The sequence below is a fragment of the Chiloscyllium punctatum genome, chromosome 24 (assembly GCF_047496795.1).
Source record: "Chiloscyllium punctatum isolate Juve2018m chromosome 24, sChiPun1.3, whole genome shotgun sequence".
In the NCBI taxonomy this organism is placed as follows: Eukaryota; Metazoa; Chordata; class Chondrichthyes; order Orectolobiformes; family Hemiscylliidae; genus Chiloscyllium; species Chiloscyllium punctatum.
Genome location: NC_092762.1, coordinates 88,679,195 through 88,696,765, shown reverse-complemented (window position 1 = coordinate 88,696,765; position 17,571 = coordinate 88,679,195). Strand labels below are relative to the sequence as shown.

Genomic DNA, 17,571 nt, shown 5'->3' with positions numbered 1-17,571 from the left:
GAAATTGACATTTTGAGATAAGTTCACAAGTTTAAAATAGCGTTCCCGGATGCTGTATGTTTCCACAATGTCAGTGATGCTCCAGTGGTAATGCCATGTTCTCTGAGTCAGAAAGTTGTGGCTTCTAAGGAGCAGGTGTGGACCCACATATAACGGTGACCAGGAATGTTTATAAGGAGCACAGACATGGCAGGGGCCCAAGTGAAAGCTCAGTTTTTAATCAATCTGTTCAGAGATGTTGATACACCTCTGGAGCAAGTGGGGCTTGAACATGGGCCTCCTGGCTCAAAGGTAGGGACAATACCACTGCACCACAAAAGACTTTTCTCATGTTGTGTGCATATATAAGAGATGTTAATGATTGGCATCTGTCTGCATCCAGTACTCGCATGTCTCAAACTCCAAGCATCTCTGGACTATAACCTACAGCTTTCAAATCTAGCCCAAGACATGAGCACTAGGTCCAGGCAGATATTCCCTGTGCAGTAGCTGACAGAGTGCTGCACTGTTGTGGGTGGCATCTTTTAAATAAGACAATAAACTCAAGCCCTGAGCACCCTCCCATAGAATGAATAATGTCCTGTCATCGCTGTTTATCCAACTGCCACTTCATCAAGCAAATAAAAGCAAAATACTGTGGATGCTGGAAATACGAAATAAAAAACAGAGAATGCTGGAGAAACTCAGCAGGTCTGGCAGCATCTGTGGAGAGAAAACCAGAGTTAACATTTCGAGTCCACAGTGACCTCTACCTGGGTTAACTAAGTCTTACCACAGTTGCTACTAAACCTGCTCAGTTTCTCCAGTACTACTGAGAAAGATTTTACAACGAGTGTGCTTCTCATGTAGATTACCACTTCACTCCATTTTAATGACAAGCCTATACATGTCTGACAAGAGCCTCAGCTCAGGGCTCCCTCACAAATTAGGAGCCGAGGTTCCATTCTGACATTTCTCCCATAGTGCAGAACTGTCAGGGAAATACAAACCATGCTCCATTTTCACAGCAGCCATGTTCTTAAAGATCCAGCATCAGAGACAGCCATTTTGACAGCGTCTGTCAAATGATAAATGTGAGGAGAGGGTGCCGAGGTGGGGGGGGTATGGGAGGGGATTGGGCGTCAGGTGGGTAGGGTGCCACGTGGGTATGAGGTAAAAGGTCAGGGGAGTGGCTGCACAATGGGTAAGGTAGAGAGAGTCATTGCGCAATGTGGCATGGGAGCCAGGTAAATGATGGAGTGTTTAGGGTAGTCATGGTGGATCTGACATATTGGTTCCCAATGAGGTGGAGAGGTTTATCTGAGGTCTGAGGAAGGGTGGTGCTGCGGCTAGGTCCCAGGTTACGAAGATGGAGTGGGATTGAAGAGTTTGATTAGCAGAGCAGGCTTGATGGACTGAATGGCCTATTGCTGGTCCTTTGCTCTTCTGTATTCTTGTTTACCATTCTCGCCCTTTCTCAGGAATGTTGACGTAAACACTGACTTTCATCCAACGGCTTCTGCAGAACTGCGACAAACTAAACCTAACAAAAACACTTTTGTTTATAAATGTGGGTGTTTCCACTAAACGTAGAAAAGAATCAAACCCAGACATTTCCAACAGAGACGCTGATACAAACGTATTTACCCGAGTTCAATCCGAAACTCTCCCAATGATCACAATAACTCACTTGTTCTGAAACTTGATTCAATTTCTTTATAAAGGAGTCACCATGGCTTCAGAAATACAATTTAATCTTCAAATGCACAGAAAAATCCAGATAGCACAAAATCAAATTTCAAACATCCAAACTTAAAAATAAATGATACTAAAATATATATCAATCACATACACTACCTCACAAGAGATTGTCCAAACTGGACAAAATAGCTGATTTACAGTGCTGAGGTGAGAGTGAGCCCTTAACATCAAGGTTGCATTTGAACCGAATGTGGCATCAAGGAGCCCTGGCAAAACTGGAATCAATGGGTATCGGGGGGCAAACCCTCCACTGGCTGGAGTCTCGTACACTGGAAGATGGTTGTGGTTGTCATTCATCTCAGCTCCAGGACATCTCTGCAGGAGTTCCTCAGGGGAGTGTCCTAGGCCCAACCATCTTCAGCTGTTTCATCAATGACCTTCCCTCCATCATAAGGTCAGAAGTGGGGTGTTCGCCGATGATTCCACAATGTTCAGCACCATTCGCCACTCCTCGGATACGGAAGCAGTCTGAGTTCAAATGCAGCAAGATCTGGGCACTATCCAAGTTTGGGCTAACAAGTGGCAAGTAACAGCCCCACAAACTAACAGGCAACAGCCACAAATCCAGCAGGTTCAGGGGAACACCAACCACTGCACATTCCCCTCCAAGCCACAAGCCACAAGCCATCCTGACTTGGAAATATATTGCTTCATGAGAAATTTTTAATTATTTAAGTTTGAAAAGTTGGGATTTTGTTTATTTTTTTTGTTATCAGGCAGCAGAGAACATAAAACAGTACAGCATGGGAACAGGCCCGTTGGTAAACCATGTTGTGCTGAACATGCACCAAATTAAACTAATCCCTTCTGCCTGCCCTTGGTCCATATTCCTCCGCCATATATCCATGTGCTTATCGAAAAGTCTCTTAAATGCCCCTTTGCCCCTGCCTCCACCCCCACCCCTGGCAGCTTCTTCCAGACTCCTACCACTCCCTGTGTAAAAAAACTTGTCCCTCACATCTCCTTTGAACTTTTCCCCCCCTCACCTTAAATGTATGCGCCCTAGTATTAAACATTTCAACTCTGGGAAAATGATTCTGACCATCAACCCCATCTATGTGTCTCATAATTTTATCGATTTCGATTAAGTCTCCCCTCAGCCTCTGCTGCTCCATAGAAAACAACCATGTTTTTCAGCCCATACTCTCTAATTCAGGCAGCAGCCTGGTAAACCTCTTCTGCACCCTCTCCAAAGCCTCCACATCCTTCCTGTAGTGTGGTGACCAGAATTGAATGCGATACTCTATATATGGCAGAACCAAAGTCTTAAAAAGCTGCAACATGACATTCTGACTCTTGCACTCAATGCCCCAATCAATAAAGGCAAGCATGCCATACGCCTTCTTTACCACCCTATCTACTTGCATGGCCACATCAGGGAGCTATGGACTTGAACCCCATAATCCCTCTGTACATATCAATGCTGGTCAGGGACTTGCCAGTAACTGTATACTTTTCTTTAATATTTGATCTCCCAAAGTGCAGCACCTTACACTTATCCAGATTAAACTTCATCTGCCATTTCTCTGCCCATATCTCCAACTGATCTATATCCTGCAATATCCTTTAGCAACCTTCTACATTATCCACAAAGATCCACAATCATTGTGTCATCTGCAAACTTACTAACCCACCTCTCGACATTTTCATCCAAGTCATTTATATATATCACAAACCGAGGTCCCAGTACGGATCCCTGTGGAACACCACTAATCTAATCTAATCTAATCTAATCTAATCTAAACCACTAGGCATGGACCTCCAGCCTGAAAAACTCTCTTCCACCACCACCCACAGCCTTCTATGGGCAAGGTAATTTTGAATCCAAGTGGTCACGTTACTGTGGATCCCAAGCATTTTGATCTTCTGGATGAGCCTACCACGAGGGACCTTGTCAAAAGCCTTAGTAAAATCTATGTAAACAACATCCACTGCTCTACACTCATCAATTACCTTTGTCACCTTCTTGAAAGATTCAATCAACTTAGTGCAGCATAGCCTTCCCGGCACCAAGCCATGCTAACTGCCCCTAATTAGGCTGTGCTTTTCGAAATGTGCATCCCCAATAGCGTTCCAACCATCAATGTGAGACTCATTGGTCCATAGTTTCCTGGATTTCCTTTCATGAATAGAGGCATGTGAAACTTTGTTTAAACATATCCCATCCACATACGTTTCTCAACTATCTCCTTTGTGCTCAAGTCCAAATGTTCTCATGACTCTTTCTCATTTGAGAGTGTTTCGACTCTGTGTTTGGATGTGCCCAAAACTCTCTGTCGGATGTGGAAGGATCCTTTGAGGCTTTGGATGTCGGCCATTTCCACCAACAACACATCATCCTCCACCAATTCTGCCACCAAGAGTCAGACCTCATCGCCAGAGATATATTTCCCTTCCCATCCCTTTTAGCATTCCGCAGAGACCATTCCCCCCATGACTCCCTTGTTTCCACGCCCCCCACCAATCCATCCTCCACTCCCAGAGCCTTCCCTTGCCACTGCAAGAGGTGTAAAACCTGTGCCCACATATTCCCCCTTACCTCCATCCAAGGCCCCAAAGGATTCTTCCACACCCAGCAGAGAGTTCTCTGCACATCCAACCACCTCATCTACTGTGTCCGTTGCTCTCGATGTGGTCTCATCTACATCAGGGAGACAAGACACCAACTTGTGGAATGTTTCAGGGAACATCTCCAGGACACCCTCACCAAACAACCCCACCGCCCCATGGCTGAACAGTTCAACTCCCCCTCCCACTTTGCCAGGGACATGCAGGTCCTGCGTCTCCTCCATCGCTGCTCCCTCACCACCCAACACCTGGAGGAAAAACACCTCATCTTCTGCCTTGGGACCCTCCAACCATATGGGATCAATGCGGATTTTACCAGTTTCCTCATTTCCCCTCCCCCTATCTTATTCAAGATCCAACCTCCCAACTCAGCACTGCCCCGTCAAACTGTCCATCTTCCACTCCACTTTCCTCTCTGACCATCACCATCAGCCCCCACCTGTGTCTACCTATCACCTTCCCAGATACCTTCCCCCTCGCTCCACCCCCTTCCTATTTAACTCTCAGCCACATTCCTGATGAAGGGCTTTTGCCTGAAATGTTGATTCTCCTGCTCCTCGTGTGCTGCCTGACCTACTGTGCCTTTCCAGCACCACACTCTTGACTCTGGTCTCCTGCATCTGCAGTCCTCACTTTCTTCTGTAACCACCAGCTTTGATTGTTCATTTTCTTTTGACCCGAGAGCTCCTCAAAAAATGTCAGCTACAGATAATTCTCAACAACTGAGGAATGATTCAAACAGCTGCCCTGCAGAGAGGGAGCCCGGTCTCCCACACAATACAAACGCAATCGCTCAAAACCCAGCTCAAAGGTTTGAACAGAGTTGGACTCAAGCAGAACCTCAACAATGACATTATTCTCAGCTTCATAGTCATGAAACAAAATATTTCAAATACAGAACTGGCTCAAAGGTAGAAGACAGGTGGTGGAAAGTTGCTTTTCAGACTGGAGGCCTGTGACCAGTGGAGTGCCACAAGGATCGGTGCTGGGCCCTCTACTTTTTGTCATTTATATAAATGATTTGGATGCGAGCATAAGAGGTACAAGTAGTAAGTTTGCAGATGACACCAAAATTGGAGGTGTACTGGACAGCAAAGAGGGTTACCTCAGATTACAACAGGATCTGGACCAGATGGGCCAATGGGCTGAGAGGTGGCAGATGGAGTTTAATTCAGATAAATGGGAGGTGCTGCATTTTGGGAAAGCAAATCTTAGCAGGACATATACACGTAATGGTAAGGTCCTAGGGAGTGTTGCTGAACAAAGAGACCTTGGAGTGTAGGTTCATAGCTCCTTGAAAGTGGAGTTGCAGGTAGCTAGGATAGTGAAGAAGGCGTTTGGTATGCTTTCCTTTATTGGTCAGAGTATTGAGTACAGAAGTTGGGAGGTCATGTTGCAGATGTACAGGACATTGGTTAGGCCACTGTTGGAATATTGTGTGCAATTCTGGTCTCCTTCCTATCAGAAAGATGTTGTGAAACTTGAAAGTGTTCAGAAAAGATTTGCAAGGATGTTGCTGAAAACGTGTTGCTGGAAAAGCACAGCAGGTCAGGCAGCATCCAAGGAACAGGAGAATCGACGTTTCGGGCCGAAACGTCGATTCTCCTGTTCCTTGGATGCTACCTGACCTGCTGCGCTTTTCCAGCAACACATTTTCAGCTCTGATCTCCAGCATCTGCAGTCCTCACTTTCTCCTTACAAGGATGTTGCCAGGGTTGGAGGATTTGAGCTACAGGGAGAGGCTGAACAGGCTTGGGCTGTTTTCCCTGGGGCATCGGAGGCTGAGGGGTGACTGTTTAAAGGATTATAAAATCATGAGGGGCATGGATAGGATAAATAGACAAGGTCTTTTTCCCTGGGGGGGGGGGGTGAGTCTAGAACTAGAGGGCATAGGTTTAGGGTGAGAGGGGAAAGATATAAGAGAGACCTAAGGGGCAATCTTTTCACGCAGAGGGTGGTACGTGTATGGAATGAGCTGCCAGAGGCTGGTACAATTGCAACATTTAAGAGGCATTTGGATGGATATATGAATAGGGAGGGTTTGGAGGGATATGGGCTGGGTGCTGGCAGGTGGGACTAGATTGGGTTGGGATATCTGGTTGGGTTGGACTGAAGGGTCTGTTTCCATGCTGTACATGTCTATGACTCTAAGGAAGGATTGAAGAGTTAACTTTAAAAAGTTACAAGGTGCAGGAGTAAAGATGAGAATATTTATTTTAACATATTACACACAAACTGTCTGCTTCACAGCAAAATACATTTCCACTTTTGGAAAATATAACAATGATAGGATATTGTTGAAGAAATCATCGTAACCATGTGAATAATCAATGCGCAGGAACAACTGACCAGAATCCCTCGCACTCACACAATCCGGATTCTGGGATCTTCACTATCATCATTTCAGACTTGGACAGTCCAGGGACAGTGATACAGACGGGACTGGGGGGTGGGGGACAGTGATACAGGAGGGACTGGGGGGGGGAGGGGGACAGTGATGCAGGAGGGACGGGTGGGGGGGTGGTGAGGGACAGTGATACAGGAGGGACTGGGGGGAGGGGAACAGTGATGCAGGAGGGAATGGGGGGAGGGGGACAGTGATACAGGAGGGACCAGAGGGGGGAGGGGGACAGTGATACAGGAGGGACGGGTGGGGGGGGGGGGGGAGAACAGTGATACAGGAAGGACGGGGGGGGGGGGGGGGGGACAGTGATACAGGAGGGACCGGGGTTGGGGGGGGGGGGAGGTGAGGGACGGTGATACAGGAGGGACTGGGGGGGAGGGGAACAGTGATGCAGGAGGGAATGGGGGGAGGGGGACAGTGATACAGGAGGGACCAGAGGGGGGAGGGGGACAGTGATACAGGAGGGACGGGTGGGGGGGTGGAGAACAGTGATACAGGAGGGACGGGGGGGGACGGGGGGGACAGTGATACAGGAGGGACCGGGGTTGGGGGGGGTGGGGGAGGTGAGGGACGGTGATACAGGAGGGACTGGGTGGGAGGGGGACAGTGATACAGGAGGGACTGGGGGGTTTGGGGTGACAGGAGGTATTGGGGGGCATCAGTGTGTGAGAGTTCAGGGTCAGCAGTGGTTAGTGATGGGGATATGAACCTTCACATTCCCCACTGTGTCATCAGCACAGGACATTCCTTGTGTTCTAATTTCTCACTTTCTCCTTCCCCCCACACCCTCACTTTTTGTTGCCTTCTGGCTTTTTCTTATCTGCACGTTCTCTCTTGTTCAGCTCCATAAGTGCAGTGCCTGTGTTCTCCTTCCTTGTCCTCAGGATATGTATTCATTATTGAGTGGCCACTCCCAGTTACCAGGCAGACTTGATGAGCTTCCAGAAGCAGCTTTCAAGCCTGTTGGTAAACACTGGAGTGTTCAGCTCAAAGAACATATTTCCCCATCTGCACTGGACCAGTGGGAAACCCCTCTATACCCACCCAATGGGAATTCACCTTGCTAAACTTCCCAGGAATGAGGCGAGTGTGTGTGTTAATACTGGGATTAATCCAGGTCTTGGGGAGCACTGTGGATGAGACTGGTGAATGGTCAATGTAGTGAGCTACTGAGGCCAAGAAGTATTGCAGCATTTGAGAGGGTGGTCAGATCTGGGACTAGATGTAAGATCCGGGATCACATTGACATTGTATGTTTGGAGAACAGCAGATGAGGTATCAAGATATCAGAAGACTGGCTCAGGTGAGTTCAAACCGAATTCCTGAAAGCAGTTCAAGTCATTAAGGGGATTACTGCAACACAGTGAGCAGACTTGGAATCTATAGGGTGACAGGGTTACATAGAAGGTCTTATTCTATAGGTGACTGGGTTACATAGAAGCTCAGAATCTATAGGTTGACAGGGTTATATAGACATTTAAAAATATTGATGTTACAGTTATAAAGTGTTGCAAAATATAGAAAAATTAGCCCATAAATTCCCAAAATCCCAAACTTCTAATCTCCATAATAACCCCACTGCCGCACTCTCTCCCCATTGCCCGGTATCAATCCCTAAACTAATCCACCTGCCTCACTCCACAGTTCCTTGTACTCATGACCTAATATTTGTCCAATTCTTCATTACCAGATGCAATAGTCTGTGTCTCCACCACTTCCTGTGACAGGAATTTGTCTGTTAACAGCTGTCTGTGAAAATGGAATTCCTCCTCTTTATTTTCCTCTTTGTTTTTGATTATTTAAAACTATTTCCTCAATTCCTGATGCTGTAATTAGAGAACATGCCTTTTTATAATGCAGCTGAGCAAAGGCATTTCATAGTTTACAAATCTCTGTTCCACCCTTCACAAGGACACTAATCCTGTCACAAGGGTGTTGGTCTATTCTCTGTTTGGAATGACTGTCTGATTCCAGTAAATTTCTACTGCTCACTCTCAGGCCCTTGCAGCTGCTAATGGGGTTCCCAAAACTGCACACAGCTCTTGATTGGTAACTTGATTAGCACAGAATTGCTTTCTGATACCCCCTGCACCTTCACATCCAGTGTATTAATTTATAAAACCAAAAATGCTGTTTGCTTCTTTAATTGTTTACCATCCTGAAATTGTACTGTCAGAAAATTTTCCATTGAACCCATTCACTTTCTCCTTGACAATCCCATTCCAGTTAAACATATCTCAGTGTGGCTGCTGATCTGGAGGCTGAGGAGCTGTCTGTATGAATGAGGCCATTCCTAGATCCTTTACTTTTCTTGACTTTATTAAATAATATTCTTCTGACTTCATTCCGAAATTCCTCAGAAATGTAATAATAGATGAAAGGGTCAAGGCAGCTATTGAAGGTGCTGAGCAGAAGGCAGATCAGATAGAGTAAATACAGGTCATTGCTGTTAGTGAGGTGGATCGGTGAGTGATGTACCAACAGGGTTATATTACTGGGAGTGAAACATATCAAAAACACAGTCAGTACCAACACCATGGTCATTATAGCTTTCGAATACTTGCTTTCTTCCAATATCAATGATCTGACGATAGACAGGTAACAGAATATAGTAATAAGAGACGGAATAAAAAACCCAAACACAACCAAACACAAAAAGTAGTAAAAAAAATAATCAGTGACCAATGATGTTGGTAAAGCATCATGGCAGGTGGTGATGTTGAGGTTCTGGATTGGATAGGTCTGTCTGCGGAGGAGAAACGGTAACATGGCAATGACAACAAGCAGCCAAATCACACAACAGCTCCTGACAGCGAAGCCATTGCCCCGGAATCGTTTGGAGAGAAACGGGTGGACCAGAGCGAAGTATCTGTCCACACTGATGAAGGTGAGCAGCAGGACGGAGCAGTACATGTTCCCGTAGAAGAAGGCGGTCATTGTCCGACACAGAGCCTCACCAAAGAGCCAGTGGTTGCCCAGGAAGTGATAGTGAATTTTGAACGGCAGCACGAGGCACAGGAGCAGGTCAGCTACAGCCAGGTTCATCAGGAAGATGGTGGATGGTAATCGCTGGGCCTTGGTGATGAGATTGTACATGGCTAACCCATTGGCTGGGAGCCCGATGACAAAGACAATGGTATAAAAGCTGGGCAGCACCATTCTGGTGAAACTGCTGGTTAGTAGACCTTCCGCTGATTTATTTAAAATGGCCTTAGAATTATTTGGCAACTTTGTTGATGTATCAACGTCAAAAACTAAAACTCTTCCACGATTATCATCTCCTGAGAACTCTGCACAGACAAGAGAAAACTGAAAGATTAGACTCTCAGGTTGACAGTAGCGTTTCTGGTTTTGTAATAGTCTCAAGCTACATTCAGGTCTAGTTTTCTTTGCTAAGCATTATCTTCAAAAGATGAGGAGAATGAGGACCACTCCCACATGGACCTTTCAGGCGAACACAAACATGGAAGCTGTGAGGAGGCCATTCAGCCTTTTGAGCCTGCTCTACTGTACAATGTGATGATGGCTAATCCTCAATCTCAATGCCACAAGGCAGGATGTGGTCCGGGCGGGGGGGGGGGGGGAACTTGCTCCATATTTAAAATCAAACAATGAAACAGTACAGAGAAAGCCATTTGGCCACTGTACCTTTGCTGAGAACTTTATTGTTTCCCATTGATTGTACCCGGGGACAGATACTGACATTACTGAGGTAACAAAACTCAGGGAAAGCTGAAGTCTTTTAAAATTCACAAACAAAAACAGAAATTGCTGGAAAAACTCAGCAAATCTGGCAGTATTTGTGGAGAGACAGCAGCAGAGTTTACATTTCAGGCTGGGTGACCCTTTTTCAGAACTTGTTTTTTATTCACTCACAGGATGGAGGTGATGCTGACACCCACAATTGCTCTGAGGGAGGGATTTCCAGGTTTTTGACCCAGTGACGCTGAGGCTCATGGGACCATGAACAAACTTGGGTCAATCTCAGCTGAAATTAGCATTCCTGTAAAAGGACACTCTAGCTGAGTTTGAGATCTGCCAGAGATTTCTGGAAGTTACAAACTGAAATGAAAGATTGTCTGCAGAGTATTCAGCTCAGGAAAGCAATCAACGAATTCAGGAATATGCCAATATAACTTTATCAATAGCTGATAGCGAGCAGCAGAACAGAGACAAGGGAAAATAGGTTTGTAAGCAAAAATTGGAAGATATTCTGGTTGTCTCTCTTTCTCATTAAGTTCAAAAGTCAGTGATTGATGACAAATCATCTTGAAGCAACAGGAATTCACCAAGAACCAAGGATATTTGCATGGTCACTATTACTGAAGAAATGGAAACAGCTCAACAGAACTTTAAACTGAACTTGCCTTTGCCTTCCTGTCTGTATGGACATCTCTCCCCACTGTCTTTGTAAGTTTATTACCTATGTCTGTGCACATGTTTGATGTCAAATTTTTCCTTTTTCTTAAGTTTAATAGAGAATAAATCTCCGCTTTTTCACTCAAGACAATCTGGGCATTGGCTTTACTTTTGATCTGGTGAGCTAGGTTTAATGAAAGTGTGATAGACACATATTAAAAATGAATTTAAAAATATTTGTTGTGATTACCTAAAATGTTGTTGAAACGATCACTTCTCCTCACCTGCTTGAAGTAGAATTAGGCGCATGAGGAGGCCATTCAGCCCCTTGAACCTGCTGTAACGTTCACCAAAATGGTGACTGTTCTGATTGTGGTTCCGGCTCCACATTTGCACCAAGGCCCCGATAACCATTGACTCATACAATTTGGTTAAATTTCTCATCATGTTATTCCTGGCCCAGGATGATTCTGACTAGTATTAGTCAAGAATCTATAAAGCTGTTCAAAGTCTCTGGGTCCACTGATCTCTGAAACAGAGGGTTCCACAGACTCACAGCTCTCTGAGAGAAAAAGAAACAATCTTCTTATCTCACTCTTAAACTGGCAATTCCTTATTTTTAAGCATTTGTTCTATATCCACCTACAAGGGATTCTTTCATCATGGTATGTATGAAGCCCCCTCAGCCCCCGCACCTGTTTCAATAAGATCACCTCTCACAGGCACAGCCTGTTCTACTTTCCCCAAAAAACAGGCTCTTTTATCCCATGATGATGTGGAGGAGGAGCTGCTGTTGGACTGGGGTGGACAAAGTTAAAAATCACGTAACACCAGGTCATAGTCCAACAGGTTTAATTGGAAGCACTAGCTTTTGGAGCGCTGTTTCTTTATCAGATAGTTGCGAAGTATAAGATCATAAGACACAATTTATAGCCAGTGGGCGCGGTTGATGAATCTGACATTTATATATCTCCTGACAGATTGAGCATACATGTCAAGCCCAGGGCAGCGGCCCTCCGATGAGGTCCAAGTTGACTCCTTCTTTGGTCATCCTTCTACAGATCCGTGTGATGACAGTTCCGGTTCCTCATTGGGCTCATTAGGACCACTGCTGGTGTCTTGAAAGAATTCCCAGAGTCTCATTTGTCTGATGAATTCCTCCGTGTCTGTTCAAAACCAATGAGGTGCATTTTGGTGGTGGGGCAGAAATTGAGACCCCTGCGAGAACTTCAATCTCTTCCTGTTGAATGGTGTGGTCCGATAGTTGATGATCAACTTCCCTGCGGTGATAACGTTTCTCACTGTGGTGCAGGGAGGGCTTGGCTACTGCTGGTGGTGATGCCAAGTTTCTCCAGTTTCTTGTTCTTGGTGTGCATGTATGTAGTGTAGTTTTGTTGCCTTGCCTCTTTGCCAATGTTCCGTATACATACTGCAGTATCCTGAGCACATGCTGAGAGTGTGGACTCCATCTTAATTTCAAGGTTGTGGCGCCTGCTGTAGAGTTGGCGCACAAGGTAATTGAGGAGTTTACGACACGTGAGGTGGCAAAATCACACAGCACCAGGTTATAGTCTAACAGGTTTATTTGGAAGCACTAGCTTTCAGAGCACTGCTCCTTCATCGGGTGGTTGTGGAGAATAAGACACAGAATTTATAGCCATCAATTCTGTGTCTTATGATCTTATTTCTCTACAACCACCTGATGATGGAGCAGCGCTCCGAAAGCTAGTCCTTTTATCCCAGGAGGCTGTCGAGTGAACCTGCTCTGAACAGGCCCTATAGCAATGTATCCTTTCTTGACTATTAGCCACATCAAGACAGTAGTCCTGATGTAGTTTCACCATGGCATTGTATTCATCACCCCCTACATTTTCCAAAACTGCATACTTGTTTGAGATGGGGATAGACACAGGAGACTCCTGCACAACCTACCTCCCACTCCTACCTTTCCTGGAGTTAACCCATCTACCTGACAGTATCTGCGACTTTTCTCCCTTCGTATAACTGCACCTATCACATCCCCCGGCTCCTGTAAATTCCTCATTGCCTCTGACTGTCACTCCAACTGATCCATGCGATCTGATAGGATTTGCAACCAAACACACTTACTACAGCCATAATCCTCAGTCACATGGAAACTCTCCCTACCCTCCCACATCCAACAGGAAGAGCACGTCACTTTACTAAAGGCCATCTCTGCACCTTAACAATCGACAGAAAACAGCACAGTCTTACTGCTCGAAAAACACACTGCTCCACGCTAACGTAGCATCTATGTTTTATATTTTTAAATTTTAAACAACAGACAGATCTCGATATAACATATAACCAAAAAAGAATCCACTCTAGTCACTATTAAAAAAGGCAGCAACAATATATTTAAAAACGATGCACTTATCTGTTCCTGTGCTAGGAGCTCTCCCACCCAGGTTCCTCCAAGGTCAGCTGTGATCTTCGCTGTTTGTTAATTTTTCTTCAATACATTCTGATATCTAGATATACTTGAACTCAAACAGCAAAGGCAGTAGCTGTGTCACTGCTGTATCAGACAGCAGTGTAGGTTTCTCTCTCTCTCTCTTTCTCTCTCTCTCTCGCTCTCTCTTTCTCTCACTCTCACTGAACATGTGGTCTTTACCTTTGTCTCTCTTTCTCCTTCCTCTAAAGTGCCGTTGTTTTGATTGTTTATCCCCCAAAGTTCCAAAACAATACAACAGTTTATAAAACAGTAATTATACTGCTCCTGAATTTGAGGAAATCACCTCCAAACCTAAAATACCTCAAAAAAGGAGCAGCTCCTACAGCCACAATCTTTTCCAAGATTCCCTCCAACTTGGAATACCATGATGTGCAGGATCCTGTTCTCCCACTCTCCGGATAGGAACGAGATGCTAAGCATTCCCAACACAAGAGTCCGAGTGGGAACCTGACGACCCCAGGTCTCCACAGGCTCCTCCCAGCTGCCATCTGGGACACCTGGTACCAATACCTCAGGGTCCACTCAGTGGGCAGTGACCATGAACACCCCATATCCATGGACATTGACACCTGACAAATACCAACACAGCTGTACTCTTATGGCACATCTCTCATCCATGTACTGTCCAGAGCTACCCTTCAATGCTGCACTTTGGGGTACCCTAGTGGGGGAGCTGCAGAAGGACTTGGACGGATTAGGAGAGCGGGTAAAGAAATGGCAGATGGAGTACAATGTGGGAAACTGTGAGGTCATTCACTTTGGTAGGAAGAATAGAGGCATGGACTACTTTCCAAATAGGGAGAACATTTTACGGCGGCATGGTGGCTCAGTAGTTAGCACTGATGCCTCAGCACCAGGGTCCCAGGTTCAATTCCAGCCTCGCGTGATTGTCTGTGTGGAATTTGCACATTCTCCCCATGTCTGCGTGGGTTTCCTCCGGGTGCTCCTGTTTCTTCCCACAATCCAAAGATGTGCAGGTCAGGTGAATTGGCCATGCTAAATTGTCCCTAGTATTAGGTGCATTAGTCAGAGGTTACTCTGACTTTCCATGTGACAGGATTATGGCTGTAGTAGGTGGTAGGTTACTCTTCGGAGGGTTAGTGTGGACTTGTTGGGCTGAAGGGCCTGTTTCCACATTGTAGGGAATCTAATCATTCATGTCTCTGAAGTGCAAAGAGACTTGGGAGCTTTAGTCCAGGATTCTCTCCAGGTAAACCTACAGGTTGAGTCAGTGGTTAGGAAGGCAAATGCAATGATGACATTTATTTTGAGAGGACTTTGAATGTACTTCTGCATCCCTATAAAGCTCTGGTCAGACCACATTTGGAATATTGTGCACAGTTTTGGGCCCCATATCTCAAGAAGGACATACTGGCCCTGGAGTGTGTTCAGCGGAGGTTCACAAGAATGGTGCCAGGAATGAAAAGCTTATAATATGAGGAATGTTTGAGGACTCTGGGTCTATACTCGATGGAGTTTAGAAGGATGTTCATCTAGATCCCTCTGTACGTTGATGCTACTATGGGATCTGCCTTTTACTGTATACTTCCCTCCTGCATTAGATCTCCCAAAATGCATCACTTCGCATTTCTCTGGATTAAACTCCATCTGCCATTTCTTCGCCCAAGCCTCTGACCTATCCATATCGTGCTGTGTCCTCTGGTAATCCTCCTCACTATCTGCAGCAGCCCCGCCCCCAATCTTTCTATCACCCACAAATTTACTAATCAGGCCACCTACATTCTCCTTCAAATCATGTATAAACATTACACACAACGGGGGTCCCAGCACTGATCCTTGCAGAACACTACTGGGTGGCATGGTGGCTCAGTGGTTAACACTGCTGCCTCACAGTGCCAGGGACCTGGGTTCGATTCCAACCTTGGGCCATTGTTATGTGGAGTTTGCGCATTCTCCCTGTGTCTGTGTGGATTTCCTCTCACAGTACAAAGGTATGCAGGTTAGGGTGAATTGCCCGTGTTAAATTGCTCATAGTGTTCAGGGATGTGTAGGTTAGTTGCATTAGTCATGGGAAATGTAGAGTAATAGAGTAGGTGGATGGGTCTGGGTGGGATTCTTTTCAGAGGGTCAGTGTGGACTTGTTGGACCAAATGGCCTGTTTCCACACAGTAAGGATTCGAAGATCTATGGTCACCACTGTCTCAGATCTCCAGACAGAAAACCACCCTCCCACTGCTACTCTGTCTTCTGTGACTTAGACAGGTATCTGTATCCATCCTGGAAACAGTGAGGTCTGCAGATCAGAGTCAAGAGTGTGGTACTGAAAAAGCACAGCAGGTCAGGCAGCATTCGAGGAGCAGGAGAGTTGATGTTTCGGGCATAAGTTCTTCATCAGGAATGTGGGGTGGGAGGTGGGGAATGGGGCTGAGAGCTAAATAGGAGTGAGAGGTGGGGCTAGGGCAGGGTAGCTGGGAAGGTGATAGATGAGTGAAGGTGGGAGGTGTGATGGTGATAGGTCGGAGAGGAGGGAGGAGCGGATAGTTGGGAAGGAAGATGGACAGGTAGAACAGGTCACGAGGGCAGTGCCGAGTTGGAGGGTTGGATCTGGGATGAGGTGGGGCCAGGTGTTTTCTCTTCTATGTCTGGGCAGAGATTGAGAACCATCTCAAAAAGAATAAAGACAGAAAAGAGAAAAAAACTGTTTCAGCTGGGGCAGAGGGACTGAGTGAGAAACATCCCCACAAAAGGTGCTGGGATCAAGAGAGAGCTGCAACCACAGGACACAAAAAAAACCAAGAATATCCAAGAAATGGAACTGAGATTGCTACTTGGCAACGTCTGAATTAAACACTGAATTCAACAAAATATTCAAATTTCACTTAGACTGTAACATGAGGTGAAAGTCAGAACCATACATTGACCCAGGTCACCCTCCACATTGTTCCCATCAAACCTTCGCAGGACAGGGACAGCATGGGGTCATATACAGAGTAAAGCTCCCTCTATATTGTTTCAAGAAATACTTTAAGGTCAATGTGGTTGAATGCAGTTCAGGGACAGCAAAGGTTTGATGCAGGACAAATGGAATATGGAATAGTGGAGCTTTCCTGAGCTGAGCTCTGGCTTGCTCACAGACAATGTTTGAGTTCTTATGAACTCTGAGCAGGAAGACACAGGGCAATGAAGATGAGAGGTTACTTTTCTAAACTGGTTTGAATGCAGAAACTTACATTGCTCTCTGAAAGTATGGTGCACAAACCTTACCTTCCTGTGACTGAGCGTGGTCTGTCATTGACAGTAGGAGAGCTGAGACCATGAGAATGAAGCCAAATTGCTCCATGACTTCTCAGTCTGTCTTTGCGGAACAGGTTTGCTGTGGACTATCCCACCAGAATGTCTCTATCAGCGAGTCTCCTTTTATTTTGAGAGTTTATAAATGACGCTGCAGGAGAGTTGACCAGTTGTCACAGTGAGATTAGGAGTTTGCGTCATTTTCTGGAGATCACACTGCACTTTATCAAACAACTGACAATAACGTCTCAGCCCAGGTTCCTCTCAATCTAATCTGCCAGTTGCAGGGCAACGGAAGTTTCTTCATAATATTCCTGATTCTCATAGTTCAATTTTTAAAATATTTCAGGCTTGGCATATGTTGCATGAACAGAAATGTAATGGTGAAAAACCAAAAATGTGAGAAATTTGACACCATATTACCAGGTTAAATTCTAATGGACTGAGCAACCACTGGACTAGGTTTGTATCTGCTTGGTTTCTGAGTTACCCCCTGGTCGTTCTGAGGGAAATAATGGGAAGCTGCCTGTTCTGTCTGGGTCAGCACTCACTATTATTTTACATAGAGGCACTGGGTAACAGCTCTTCATATAAGGTAATATCGTAGCTGGGCTGGAGTTTTAACTATCACAGACCATTGTTAACACCAACATCAGAAGGGCAGTAGGTGTCATTTCTGCCTTAGCTTTTTGCTGGTTTCCATGTGATTTCAATTCAAACTTTCCAGCAACACCCAGGAAGGTGAGGGTGAGGGAAGGTTGGGATTATTGAA

At 45.6% G+C, this 17,571-nt stretch overlaps 1 protein-coding gene across 3 annotated transcripts in view; it reads right to left on the bottom strand.

Annotated features, from left to right (window-relative positions):
• Positions 1-16,875, bottom strand: part of LOC140494829 (proteinase-activated receptor 3-like) — a 36,815-nt gene extending 19,940 nt beyond the window's left edge. The window contains exons 1-2 of one of the 3 annotated variants that reach the window (XM_072594486.1): positions 16,773-16,868; positions 4,280-4,381 (exon numbers count right to left, since the gene is read on the bottom strand). In XM_072594486.1, the coding sequence (XP_072450587.1) occupies positions 4,280-4,381; positions 16,773-16,848 (178 nt within the window). In that variant the 5' untranslated portion in view covers positions 16,849-16,868. Of the gene's footprint in view, positions 1-4,279; positions 4,382-8,801; positions 10,003-16,772 lie in introns of those variants that run through there. The other 2 variants (XM_072594490.1, XM_072594488.1) reach the window with 2 other exon arrangements.
• Between the last annotated feature and the right edge of the window lie 696 nt (positions 16,876-17,571).